Source organism: Cricetulus griseus, chromosome 4 (genome assembly GCF_003668045.3).
Source record: "Cricetulus griseus strain 17A/GY chromosome 4, alternate assembly CriGri-PICRH-1.0, whole genome shotgun sequence".
NCBI lineage: Eukaryota > Metazoa > Chordata > Mammalia > Rodentia > Cricetidae > Cricetulus > Cricetulus griseus.
The window spans coordinates 216,299,671-216,313,741 of NC_048597.1; the positions used below are offsets into that span (position 1 = coordinate 216,299,671).

A 14,071-nucleotide genomic window follows, 5' to 3' on the forward strand; every position below is an offset into this window, starting at 1 on the left:
ACAACCAGGAACCAGGGTACAGGTAACATCAGGTAAGGGCCACCTGCAGCAGGAACCACAGATGAGACGCCAAGACAGACCCTGCCCAGGGTCCCACTGGCAGGCAGACCCCCAGGTGTGGAGCACTTGTAGAAATCACCCCCAGCTGCCATTACCTTCACTGTCAGAAACCACGCAGTGGGAATCATCCAAGATGTAGCCCTCCTCACGCTTATATGCGTGGGCCCGTGGTCCATCCTTGACATGTTCCTGGACATCAGGCATGGAATGGCTGGAGCAGAACTGTGGGCAGGTATCCCCAGGAGGAAGAGCGCCCCCTGCAGGGCGGGGCCGCCCTAAGGGGCTGACAGGGCTCTCCTCTTCAGAGGCCTGGCTCCTCATGGGGGGCCGTGCCCTGCTGTGGGCCATACTCAGGGATGAGGGCTTAGGGCCTGCCTTTTGAAGTCGCTCCACAGCCTCCCGTTCCCGTTCATACCCTTTGCCTCGGCCACTGAAATCATGGCTAGACAGCTTCTCCCCACTGTATGCTGACGCCCCCCGGGACCGGCTGCTACCACCGTACATGCGGTCGTCCTCCTCTGCCGTGTCCCGGCTGGACACCCCATAGTACCTCTGCTGTTCATACACATTCTTCTTCAGCCCGTAGGTGATTTCATCCTGGAACTTTCTGCCGCGAGAGGCCAGGCTGCTGCTGACAGTGGGTGTGGGATAGGAGGCCAGGTCTGACTCCACATCCTTGGCTTCCTCAATAGGCGAGAACTTGGAGATCTTTTGTTCCATGCCTTGCTTCCGGTGCTTGCTACGCTTTGAGGAGATGGCAGCCGGGGCCAGGCTCTTAGAAGGATGCTTGGACCCCATGGGCCCTGGGCCATACTTCTCAGCTCGAGCCCCATGTCTATAGTCACTGTCACTGTAATAGTGGGTGCTGGCTGGTCGGCCATTGCTCTCCATGCTCCGGTAATGACCAGATTTCCCACGGGGGTCATATGAGTCCTCCTCAGATTCTTCCTCACCTCTGCCATAGCAGCAGGGCAGTGTGGGTCCCTCAAAGACAGCTGGTTCTCCAGGCTCTTTCCCAGGACGCCCGCTGACTCCACTTGGCCCTAAAGGCTCCAGCTGTTGGCTATCTGCAGCAGTGGGGGTGCTGTCCTTTGTCAGCTCACTGATGTCATCAATCATCACATAGTTTCGAGGAACACTCTGCTCCAGACTGGTGTAGTGGGAGTCAGAGGGATAAGTAGGGGCTGGGCTCTGGCTCACACTGCTTCGGTCACTGCCCCGGAGATGCTCGGGGGCTTTGCCCTGCTCATAGCTGCTGCTCACTGCTGGACCACTGTAGCTAGCTTCAGAGGGGCCTGAAGACATGGTTACAGCAGGGCTGGTAATCACCTCATAATTGGTGGGTGCCTTCTGCTCCAAGTCAGCTAGTGAGGTCTGACGTGGCTTCTGGTGCAGGGCACGACTATCAGCTTGAACTGGAAAAGGGGTGCTCTGTGTGGTTGGCATGGGAGTTGGGGCCGCATAATGGCCTGTGGGGTGGAAAGCCTGCTGGCTCGGCAGGCCAGGCTCAGCTGGATAACTGGTTCCAGCGGGGAAAGTAGGTGCGGGGTACGTGCTAGGGCCAGTGTAGGTGGATGCCTGGTGGGCTGGAAATCCATTCTGAGTTGGTCCAGTACTGCCTGCCGTGTACTGTGGGGCTGCAGGTGGGAACCGGGGCTGTTGGAAGGCAGTGGGGCCAGAAGGGGTCGCAGGCACAGCAGCCGAGGCAGGGTAGTCCACATACTGGCCAGCGGGCGTGGCACAACCCTGGAGCCGCAGCTGGTTGAGCTCGCTGTCAGACAGGTAGTCACGATGTTCACCAAGGCCACGTAAAGGTGGGTAGTCACGGCCACCTCGGTCTTTGGCCAAAGACTCTTTGCGCTGGGTGATACCCAGCTCTAGGTACTTGAGCTTGGCATCAATCTCCTTCTCCTCCTCGTCCAGCTCCGCCTGCTTCTTGCGCAGCTTGGTGGACTCGTGCTCCACCAGCCGCAGGTCCCGGTCCAGCTCCCGGAGCAGGCTGGCCTTGGTAGCAGGGACGGTGGTGGGCCCCGCCAACCCTCGCTGCAGCAGACTGGCTGCATACAGCTGTGAGGGCACCTGGCCAGCCAGGGGAAGGTGAGCTTCCTCTGGAGGGGGGCTGGGCAGTGTCCGCTTCACCTTGCGGACCAGGCCGTTGGGTGGCAGCGCCGACACCTGAGACAGAGGGAAGGGTGGGCAGCACTGAGATCCAAGGTGTAGGTGACTTTGCTGAGGCACGGGGTAGAAGAACCAGGTCTGGAGGTTCTTCAAGGCAGGAGCTGGGCTCCACACTATTGATAGCTGCTTTAACAAGCAGTCTCAGGGTCTACCTGCTCACCCTCTGGTCTGGGCTTCTGTGCCATGAAGGGAAGGCCTATGGTCATTTTACAGTCCTTTTCAAAGCTTTGGGCAACAGGTAAGTGGAAAGGTCAGACTGCTTTCTGTGTTGTGCACATCTCCAGCAGGCTTGCCTGCCACTGACATGAGAAGACAGGTCTGGCTCTATGTTTGGGACTTAACATCCTGTGGAGGCTGAGGGCAGTGGGAGTCAAGGAAAGGTGGAATGTAGCAGAGGTTTGAGACCCACCTGGCTCCTTTAAGAACAGGGTCACAGGGAGGGGCACAGGCTAACCCTGTCAGGTGTTTATAGGCTCAGAGTCTGTGCTTCCTGCATGGCTCCTCTCCAGAGCAGCCTGCTGCTCAGCTGTCTACCCAGCTTCCTCCTCTAACTGTCCCGTACTTCCCTCTGCCACACCTAAGCTATGCTCCAGTCCAGCCCCCAGCTCCCGGAATGCCTCTGCCAGCTACCTCTCATTTCTTGTTACATCTGTCTCTGCCAGCAGCAGCTTCCTGCTCCCCCCTACCTCCTCACAGGCTTCAGAAGCTAGGCATTGCCTGAAGGCCCCAGCTGGTGGAGCGCTCTCCCTGGAGTCTCTTTTCCTCCAGCTCCCAACATTCCAGAACACCCCACTCTTCAGGATTTCATATGTCACCCAAATCCCCCAAATATATTGGAGACTGACACCAAAATTCTCACTTTTTACCTTGCCAAGCAGCTCCATAAAAAGTTGCCACCTTCCACACATGGCACAAAGAAAATGACAGTATGATCTCAAATTTTGAAACAAATCTGAGCCTTTGGTGGGATACAACGTAGCTTTTAAACTCCTCACCATCTATCTTTTCGTATTTTGGACACAACCTTGAGTGTCCATCAATATCCTGGCCCCACATGGCGAGGCCATAAGGACCCGTGTGCTTGGAACCAGGACCACCCCCCTGCCTCTTTGACTTGCCCTCCTTGTCGGCCCTACCAGGACCCCTCACTATGCACCTCTACAACCACCATCACCTCCACAAACCCACCACAGTGCTCCAATCTCCTCTGTACACACCCAGAAAATGAGTAAATATACATTGCACAGTGCTTCTGGCTCCTACGTCCTCTCCCTGGGATCTCTTCCTTTGGCCTATAGGCCCACATTGTATCCTGGGAACTCTGAAATACACATCTCCTTCTGTTTCAGCTCCCCAAACCTTCAGAGACTTCAGGAAAAGCCAGCCTTCCTCAACCTTGCCTGGAAAGTGGTTAGCATTAAATCTCCCCTATTTCCAGCTCCTGCCACAACTGCAGCCCGTGTCCGGGTTCTCTCTCACAGTTCCAATACATGACTGGAAACTGAAGCCATAGACAAGGAGCCTATACTGTGTTAGGGGAACAGACAGGTTTGGAAGCAGAGTTACTGAGGAAGGTGGGACAGGGAGTACAATAAAAAAACAGAGCATGTCTGCAGCCCTCCAGATGGGACGTGAGTGCTGGGCCACAGGCTGGGGTCTGATATTGGCAGTGAAGCCCATCTAGAGATGGGAAGTGGCCCGGCACCAGGTCACTGATCTCTCACATAACACCCATAAATAAGGCTTGGAGTGGAAGGTGCCTACACTGGAGGCGAGAACTGAAGAAGACTAGAAGGAGGTACAGAGTCGGACAGTGTACAGGTAATAAGGGAACAGGGTTGTGGAGAGGCTGAGGTTTCTGGTAGTGTCTGGGTAGATGGCTGTGGGGGCCCATGTGTGTCTGTATTCGTCCAGGCTGGCCTTGATGGGCTCTGTCTGGGCTCTGGCAGATGTGCACTGAGGAACTTTACTCCTCAACTCCTTCCCCTGGGCCTTGGGTGACTCCATTCCCACCCCAGAAGAAACCCCTCCCTCTGGGACCCCTCAGACTAGAAATAGACCCTTGTCCCACCCTGGACCAGCCCCTGTGCCCATACCTGGCTACCTAGTCCCCCCTGGTGCTGGTAGAGGGAGAATCTCTCTTTGGCGGACTCCTCTGCGGTGGGGCTGAGGGGCTTAGGGTCAGACAAGGACCGCTGCAGGGTCTTCACGGGGCGAGGCAGGGTCTGCTGGCGAAGAGTGCTGTCAGCCATGAAGGGCTTCTGGGGACTCACATGAGCCTTGTTCAGCCTCTCACTGGAAGCAAACGAGGTGTCCAGGAGCCGGTGTGGGGACAGGGGTGAGACCGGTGAGTAGAGCACTTGTGGAGACTTAGGAGGCTGGCGGCTCACAAGCTGTGAGAGGGACTCCGGGGGCAGGTGGGCCTGGTACCCGATCTCCAGAGGATCCGGCTTCTTCTTTTCAAATCTGCCTAGGGGTCCTGGGGTGACTATCTGGATGCCAGGTAGGTAGGGGCTGATGGCAGTTGGTCCGACAAGCTGTGGTCCAGCCACACCCTGGGCCTGCCCATCCGGTTCTGTCTGGCAGGCCAGGCTCTCCCCACGCCCAGTCTTTTCTGGTGCGGATATGTATCTGACGATCTCCACCTTGGGGTCTGTGGCGGCTGTGATGTGGATGGCTGGGGAGACCCTGGGCAGCTGGTCAGGCTCCGTCTGTACGGAGCAGTCACTGATGGTCTGGATGCCTATGCTGCTCGTGGCCCGTGCAGCCGTGGCAGCAGCGGATGAGGCAGTGGCATCATGTTTGCTGTCAGAACCTGAGTCTGAGTGGCGGGAAAGACGAGACCTGCGGCGGCGTACAGGTTGCTCCCAGTCAGCATTGTCCTCGTCATCTGTCTGCACACTACAGTCAGCACTGCGCCGGGTCCTGCGCCTGCGAGTCAGAAAGTAGCGACCCTCACCCTCCTCGTCATCTGTCTGAACGCTGCTGTCTGCAATCCTCCTGACCGTGCAGGGCTCAGGTCCTGACTCTGGCTCACAGACATCCCTCAGGCGTGGCATTGAGTGCCGCTTCTTGATGCCACTGCGGCCTGCCTCCCACTGCTCCTCAGTTTGCAGTGACATGTCTGAGGCAGAGCTGGGGAGGCCCCGGTGCAGTACCGGTTCACGAGGCTGCCCAGGTCCTTCAGTCCCTGCCATGGCAATGAAGGCTGTGTGGGTCAACGGGGGCCAGTACTGGCCATTCTGGGCCAGCTCGGTAGCAGCTGGGGGAGGCCCTCGGCTAGGTGCCTCACAGGTGGCGGGGAAGGGGGCCTTCTGCCGCTGTTTCTGTTCCTCTAGCTGCTGTTGCAGCTGCTGCTGCAGTTGCTGGATCTGCTCCAGCTGCAGCCGCTGCTGGGCCAGCTGCTCCCGCTGTAGCGCAAACTGAGCCTGGCGTTCTTCTTGCTGCTGCTGCAGCACATGGTGCTTGATTGTCTGAAGCTCCTGCAGCTCTCGCTGCACCAGCAGCTGTTCCTCCTCACGGTGCCTCTGCAGCTCCACCCGCTCTCGCTCCAGCTCCTCCTGCAGCCGCAGCTGCCGCAGCTTTTCCAGCTCCACCCGCTCTCGCTCCAGCTGCAGCAGCTGCTCCTGTTGCTTCCGCTGCCCGTCCTCCTGAGAAGCTTCCTCCTTCTCAACCCCAGGCCGGCTGAGGACTCCACTGCCACCCCCTGCAGCAGCGGCATCTCCTGATGGTTTCTGGCCAGGTGGTGGGGCAGGGGCAGGGGCTGCTGGGGCTTCCTTGATGACAGCAGGGGCAGTTGTGGAAAGAGGTTCTTCACGAGCAGCCCCCGCTGGTGGCTCTGGCCTTGGTGGGCCCCCTGCCCCTGAGGCCTTGGCGGCAGCAGGCTTTCCCAGATAGACAGGCCCCTCGGCAGGTGGGATGCTAGAAGCAATGGGGAATCGACTTGGTGCAGGATATCGGTATAGCCCTGCTGGCCCAAGAGGTACCCGAGGAGCAATCATGGGCACACGGGTCAGGCTGGTAAGGGGCACAGCTGTGACTCCACCAGATACATAAGGCCTGTACATGCCACCACGCACCATGGGCCGCAGTACTGAGGCAGGCTGGGTGGTGATCGGCAGGGTTGCAGCAATTGGGGTATTGATAGTTGAGTAGATCATGCCATCGGCTGCACGTACCGTTGCCGTGGATGGGAGCAGCTGTCTGACTGCTGTTCCCTGGCTTGCCGCGGGCCCATACTGCGCGAGGTTCCCAGGGCTTGCTTGCCCCTCTGGGAAGGTAGGGTTGCCAAGGAGGCCAGATCTGAGGGGAGCCAGACCCTGTGGAGCATTGAGTCCTGGCCCATGCTGGGGCTGGTACTGCACAAGGTCAGGTCCACCACCTCCGCTGCCGTGCCGCCCACCATACTGGTCCATGGAGTTGAGGGCAGCGCACATACGGCTGATCTCTCTGGCTGTGGTGGCACTGTACTGGGCCAGGCTGGCCTCCTGAAAGCCAACTGCATCTCCCCGTGGGCCATACCGGTGGTCTGAATAGATGTTTGACACTGAACTATAGCGCCGCATGGGAAGTGGGTGAGCCAAGAGGTCTGTGGGGTGACGCAGGTCCGTGAATGAGCCGTACTGTAAGCCCTGCCCTAGGTAACGCCCATCTGCAAAGCCTAAGCTGTAAGAGTGCTTCAGTGAGCTGAGGTCCACAGCTGAATCTCTTCCAGGGCCCTGGAAGAGCTGCCCAAGCCTGTGGGCATGGTAGTTGAGGCCAGCTTCAGCCAAATTGGTATCAGACATGGAGGAATACAGCCTTCCAGGCAGGCCCTGTGGGTAGGGCCTCTGTTCTTCATGGGACCCAGGTCCTACTACCCCCTGTGCCCGGAAGGTGAGGGGTTCAGGGGCCTCCGGGTCTCTGGGACTGTAGAAGGGGCCACTGCTTTGGCCAGGCAGGGCGGCATCTGCCACACTCTTGTCAGGAGCACTGGGGGCAGGGTGGAAGGTACCAGTGCAGCTACTGCCAAAGGGGAACTTGTAGACCATGTCACAGCATGCCAGCTGGCTCTCAGGCCTCATTCCAGTGAGGTCCAGGGCACCTGCTGGCTCTTCTGGGAGCAGGGTGGTCACAGTGCCAGCTGTACCCTCTCCCATCTGCACCACCACTGTGTGTGGCTTCCGGACACCTGGCAGAGCATGTGACCGGAGTTCTGCAGGAACAGCCCGGTGGGGTTCACCACCAGGCTCTGGCACTGGTCCTGGCTTGAGGCTGACACTCTGAGCGGTGCCCATCTGAGTAATCAAAATGTCCCTTCTGGCCAGAGGTGCTACCTGGTTGGGAAGGTTATACCTGGAAAACTTAGACTCCCTGGGTCTTCCCCGGGGCCCACCTCGGTATGGGGCTGTCTGGACAGCCTGCTCTACTTGCTTGACCTGGGCCAGGCATACAGGGCTACCTGAACCCTGGCCAAAGTCAAGGCGGCTCTGGAAAGGGTCTCCATATACCACTGGTTGCTTTTGCTGAGCCATGAGCACAGATGAAGCCATGGTGATGCTCACAGTGGTGGCAGTGGCCAGGAAGGTATGGGTCTGCTCTTGGGCATTGAGGTTAATAACTAGAGGCTGCACAGCAGTTGACTGACGTCCTGGAATTGGATCCAGGGCAAGGCCATACTTCCTGGCTTCCACAGCAAGGGAGGTCAGATCCATACCCTGGTCGGTGAGGATAATGGGCATGGGCTTGACAGCCGTTCGAAGATCCACCACTGCACTGCCCGGGGGCCTGGGGCCTGGCTCAACTCTAGAGGTCCCAGGGACAGAGGAGATGCGGCACAACGAGATGTTTTCAGGCGGGAGGGAGCCCCAGCCATACAGTGCCAGGGGCCCATCTGCACCAGCACTGGGCGCTCTCGGGAAGCCAGGTGGCCCACCTGGTTCTGAGGGCATTTGAGACGCACTTGGAGGTGTTGTCTGGCTGTAGCTATGGGAGGTGGGCTGAGTGTCAGTAGGCGAGCACAGTGGGGAAGTAGAGGCACTGGCATGTACCATTCTGGTCTGGCTAGAAGCATCTGATGCTAGCGTGATGACCATAACAGGAGCCTCCTGGGAAGACTGCTGCCACACCAAGCGAGGAGTGCTAGGTCGGTGTGGTGTCTGTGTGCCTTGGGCCACCATGGGGGAGGGTGTGCCAGGGCTCCGTGGAATGTCCGAGGAAGGTGTCAGGCTTGGTGTCTGTGTAGAGAACTCCGCTGTGGCCCTTGTGCCCAACTTGCCTGGTGAGAATGTGGGACTCTCTGAGGGTGTAGATGGAGAGAGGGGTGGGCTAGAGCCTGTAAAGTAAGAATATCCCCGAGAAGCCTGGGGGGCACCAACCTCAGCATCAGTCCCCTTTTCTCTGGGGGCCCGACCACCTACAGTAGGGCCGCTGGGTGCCTGGGGCAGCTCCTCCGTTTGGGACCCATAATTAGCAGTGGTTGGGGTCTGTCCATAGCTGTGCACTGCAGAAGACGGTGATGGGCTGCGCTCTGAGCCCGCTGACGAGGTTGGAGCCATATACCCTCGTGGAAGGCTGGCTGGACAAGGGGCTATAACTGTGGTGGCTGGAGTCCCAGGGCCCTGAGAGAAGGTCATGCCTACCTCCTTGGAGGCCAAGCTGGGGGACACAGGGGAGCTGTGGAGCTTGAGGGAGTCCTGAGGCTCTTTTGCAAAATGCTGCGTGACTCGGACATCGGGAATAACTCGGCCTCCACCGCTGTCTGAGGAGGTGGCAGGGGCAAACGACACCGGAGCGGCAAGCTGGGTAGGGCTAGTGCCGGGGGTAAGCGGGCCACCGTTCTGCTTCATGGGGTCCATGTACGTGCTCTCAGCGTTCAGATACTGCTTCTCCTTCTTTTTGTCTTCAGTGAAAGCCAGATCCCGTGAGGAGGCTTGCCGCATACGGGCTATGCTCTGCGATGTCTGAAGGATCTCCTCGTAGACAGCTGCTCCGAGGCCTGCAGGGGTGCCCTCCGCAGCAGGCTGAGAAGCCCTGCCGTAGTCACGGTCTTGGGTGTCTTGGTAGTCAAAGGAGCCCTGCGCCCGAGAGCCTGCGGGCTGCGACGGGCCACCGTGGGCCCCCCGGGCCCCTGCCACCTGGCCCTGCTGCCGCTGGAGCAGCTCAGCTTTTCTCATCATGTCCTCATAGGCCTCCTCAGCACTCTTTAGGGGCCGTCCAGAGCTGGGCGTGGTGGAACTGCCCGACGGGTCCTCGGTTGGTGAGTAGAGGGACATGAAGGCGGGCAGGTTGTACTCGCTGCCCGATTTGTAGAGGCGAGGGGGGCCACCATCCAGGGTCTCAGCCTCTGAGTCAAGGGACGGGGACGGGGAGTACTCGGAGCAGGAAGAGCGGTGTAGCTCCTCCATTTCTGCGGCCTGCCTCAGCTCCTCCGTGGGGGATGCGTCTTCGATGGGCGACAGGTTACTAGGGGGTGTCTTTGAGCGCTCGCGTCGCCGCTGAGCCCGGAGCTCTTCCTTGTCGCGCCGGGTCTTGCGGGCGGTGCTGCGGATCCGCTGTTGCTCCACCTCCCGCATCTTCTCCTGCTCACGCAGCAGCTCCTCTTCCTCCCGCATCTCTTCCTCCTCCGAAGAGTCCTCGATAGTGGGCAGCAGGGGCCCGTGGGACCGGTGTCGGGCCTTACGTTGCTGCTTCGCTTCTTCTAGCCTCTGCCGGCGGCTGGGGCTGCTGTCACTGTCCTCCTCTAGTGACGACAGGGAGGTGGGCGAGGTGCCCGATGTATAGCTAGGTGTGGAAGCAGGCAGGGTAGAGGACTGCTCCCCGCGAGAGCGGTCTTCGGGTGAGCCTGTCAGGCTCTCCATCTCCAGCTCAGGTTCCCGGTCCAGGCTGGGATCAGGACCTTGGCCCAGGTCCAGCTCATGACCATAGCTCCCTGTGCTATTGAGCTCAATGGTTTTAAACCGTCGGAGACCTCCCTGAAGGGCTCCACTGCCGTCAGTGGGCTCAGCTGGGCCTCCCTCAGAAAGGAGTTCCTCATAGCCTGTGGTGGCATTATGGGGCAGGCGCCTCTTGGGCACTGCTGCTGATTCTTGGCTAGATTCAGGCCTGGGCCTGGCACTTCCCTTCTGGGTACTATGTTTGGCCAGGCCTCGCCCGGGGACAGCAGTGTCATCTTCCTCCAAGTTGTCTTCCTCAGCACTCATTTCTAGGATCTGCCGTCGCATGAACTCCTCATCAGTCATTTCTGTCCGGGCTGGGGGCTGGGGTGGAAGAGGAGACAAGCCGCCCTCACTGCTGTCTTCCACATAGTCATGCCTCAGCTGGCTGCCGAAGTCATCTGAAGACTCGGCTGTGTCTTGCTGTTCCCTCTGATGGCCCCAGGCCAAGGAGTCATCTTCCTCCTCTAGGATGTCCCCCAGCTCCTCCTCAGAGTCAAAGGCCTCAGGCATGATGGATAAGGAGTGGGGACGCCGTTTCTGGTCCTCAACAGCACTGCTGCGGGGTGGCTTGCCCCACTCAGCACTGGGAGCCACAGCCTGGGCCTCTAGGGAAGGGCGCATGCTACTTCCCACTTTGTGGAGCTCTGAGGGACTGGGTGGACGTGGCCCCGTGACCCCTGCACTGTCAAGCTGCTCCACGTCTTGTTGCACGACCCCTGTGATCTCGCTCTGGGAACTGGAGACACCATCGGAAGAATAGCCTGTGTCACTGAGACTCTGTGGGCTTCGAGACAGGTCCTGAGTGTAAGGCTTGCTGGCGGATTCCTGCAGTAGGGTGAGAAGCAGGTGCTTACTCCCAGCCCTCTCTATCATTCCCAGGGACCAAGGGAAGGGACCCTCCACTCCCCAGGGGCTATCTCTCTGAATTATTTACAGATTCCACAGCAAGCCCCAAGAAACACTAGATTGTCAAAGAGAAACCTTACTAGATCCAAGAGTGGGAAATCAGCAAAATGCCAGACTCAGGACACATCTCAATCTCACAGTCTCCAGACCTGCCAAACTTTTTGTTTGTTGTTCATTGTTATTTTTTGAGACAGGGTCTCTCTACATAGTTCTGACTCTCCTGGAACTCATCAGGCTGGAAGACCAGGCTGACCTCGAACTCACAGAGATATGACTACTTCTGCTTCCTGGGTGCTGGGATGAAAGGTGTGCATCACCACACCCAGAGATCTGCTGAAATTTAATCTAGACCTTCTTTCGGTTGGGGTGTTTCTGTGGTCCCAAATAGATCTATGTCAGGTTTATATCTTGAGCCCTTCAGGGAAGCAAGCCCTCCCTCAAACTGAAAGCCAGGATCCCTGGAAATTAAATAGAACTGACCTCAGCCTCCCCACCCTTGGGAGCTTCTGGAACAGGCTTGGTGACTGGAGTGGCAGGTTCAGTCCTTTTCACCACACTTTTTGCTTTCGGAGTCCCAGGAGGCACAGTGGTCTCTGGAGGTGGCTTCGGCACAGGCTCAGCTTTAACAGGGATCCCTGTCTTCTTTTCCTGGGCACTGCTAGAGGTCTTGCTGGGCTCAGAAGCCCTGAGGGGCTTGGCCTGAGGGCTGGCCTTGGCGGCCTGAGGGCTGGCCTTAGCGGCCTGAGGGCTGGCCTTGGCGGCCTGAGGGCTGGCCTTGGCAGGCAAGGAGCCTGATGGCTGGCCCAGCCCCTGTGGCCCTTTCGGCTTCAGAGGGGCTGCTCCAGCTGCACGGTGAGGGACTCCTGCAGGGGGCTGCTGTGAAGTGGGCAGCGGCATAGGGGCTGGCTCTCCCAGGCTGCCCTCCAGCAGTCGCTTAGTTTGGCAGTTCAGACAGAGCCACTCTGTTTTCTGTAAGGAAACAGGAGGAAGGTGGATGAAAACCAAAGACTCAAGAGCAATCAGAGAGTGTCTTCATGGTTCTCCATAACCTTAGGGGGAAGACAGACTCCACTCTTGGTAGATTGAACCTAGAGCCTTGCACAATGTAAGCATACACTGGACCACTGTGTCATTCCCGCAGCCCGAGAAAGCCTTTCGAAGCATGATATCAAAGGCATAAAGAGAAAAAATTGACAGATACATTGCCCCCAAATCATAAACTTCTCAGGGACATATTGCAAAGTCAAAATACAAATGACAAGTTAAAAAGAAGTTTTTTTTTTTTTTCTTAACCCATAGAGACATTTTCACTGGGCCAGAAAAGGACAATTAAGAGGGAGAAGAAACCACAAAAATTACAAAGGTTTGGGATGAAACACAAAGGAAATCTAGGGCCCCAACCTCAAGGATTGAATTGTAATTCTGGGGCTGTATGGGCCCAGCAGCCAAGAGGCCGTGCAGAATAGAAAGGGCATTCAGACACAGAAGCAATATGCCCTCGAGGGGCTGCCCTTCCCCACCTCCTCCATCTGGGGTCTGACACTATCCTATGTGCAACTGGGCAGACTTCTGGGGCCAGCAAAGACTGTCTAAGTGAAGTCCTGTTTGGACTCAGCGCTGACGTCTTTACTCACACTTCCAGCCTGACTCCTTGTCTGAAGCTAGCAGAGAACCCCACAGAGAGGACTCCTCATGGGGCTTAGGGCTCTGGACTATTCTCTGATGGAGAACTGTGTGTGGTGGCCCTTGGGTCAATAGCCCTGCTCCTTCCAGGACTGGAGTGTCATCTGTAAGGATTCAGCCATTATGCTGGCCTGCCCCCATCACCTGGCAGAATGCACTCAGGCAGTACTCAGGTCAGCCCAGGTGCAAAGGACCCGTTTAAAAGAATAGACCTCCGTCCACTTATGCTCTCTCTTGCTCTCTTTCTGCTCTCTTTTCCCACTCTCTTTCCTGCTGTTCCCCTGGGGCAGGCAGGCCTTTTCCTGTCTCCTCTTCTCTTCTGTCCTCTCTGTCTCTGTGTCTCTTTACCTCCCTCCCCTCCACTTTCCCTTTCTAATAAAACAACTCATTAAGCTCTGTCTGCCTGGCATGTTTGTTCCCCCCCCCCCCGTCACCCTCGCCTGCCATGGAATCCGCCAAGGTTCCCACCACACAGCATCAGTTCTTGATCATCAGCCACCACTCTCAAAATCCACCTGCAGTTTCAGGCCTGGGACTAAAGGCTGAAGACACAGTCATGATAAAGATAGACAAACAGGGACCAGCTACAGTTTGAATGTGAACTGTTCCCCATAGCTATGGGTTTGAATGCTTGATCTGTAGCTGGTAGAGTTGTTTGGAAGGTTGAGGCACCTTTGGACATGGGTCCTAACTAGCAGAAATAAGTTACTAGGGGTGGACTTTGAAGGTGGTACCTACTTCTGGTTCCAGATCAAACTCTGCTTCCTGATCTGGCAAGATGTGAATAAGCTGTGCCACAAGCTTCCACCACCACAACCGGCGCTACCCCAGCTACTAAGATCCCCCCTAAACCATGGGTCAAAACAAATGTCTCCTCCCTTAAGTTCCTCTGTCAGGAGTCTGGTCACTGCAATGAGATGAGTGATTGACATAGGCCCTTCCAGGAATCCACAGCTCTAATTGAGTCATGATAAATATGACACAGGAGTCAGAAGTAAAGTCTTCCGAATACTAGAAACCAATTCTTCAAATCCCAGCCAGCTGCATAAGGCTAGGGCTTGGGCAGCCCTGGCCTCTGACAGGGTGGTTTTTGCAGCAGGTCTAGGCTGATAGCGTATGCCTTCCAGGATCCTCTTTCAGGATCAGAATTTGATGCCTTCCCTTGGCTGCAAGGGGTAATGGGAAATGAAGTTATAGCACAGCCCAGAACAGGACCCTACCGACTGCTCAGTGCACTTTTGCACCTGGGCTGCAAAAGTTTGACAGTCTTTCCTTTTTGCTGCTGCTCATCCTGCACACGTAGACATGGCTCCTACCAGAAGCTGTGA

At 57.3% G+C, this 14,071-nt stretch overlaps 1 protein-coding gene across 1 annotated transcript in view; it reads right to left on the reverse strand.

Moving 5' to 3' along the window:
* The window catches only part of Bsn (bassoon presynaptic cytomatrix protein), an 83,747-nt gene that overhangs the window by 2,133 nt on the left and 67,543 nt on the right, over positions 1 to 14,071 (reverse strand). The window contains exons 4-6 of the mRNA XM_035443957.1: positions 11,541 to 12,029; positions 4,335 to 10,979; positions 156 to 2,235 (exon numbers count right to left, since the gene is read on the reverse strand). Coding sequence (XP_035299848.1) covers positions 156 to 2,235; positions 4,335 to 10,979; positions 11,541 to 12,029 — 9,214 coding nt within the window. The remainder of the gene's footprint in view (positions 1 to 155; positions 2,236 to 4,334; positions 10,980 to 11,540; positions 12,030 to 14,071) is intronic.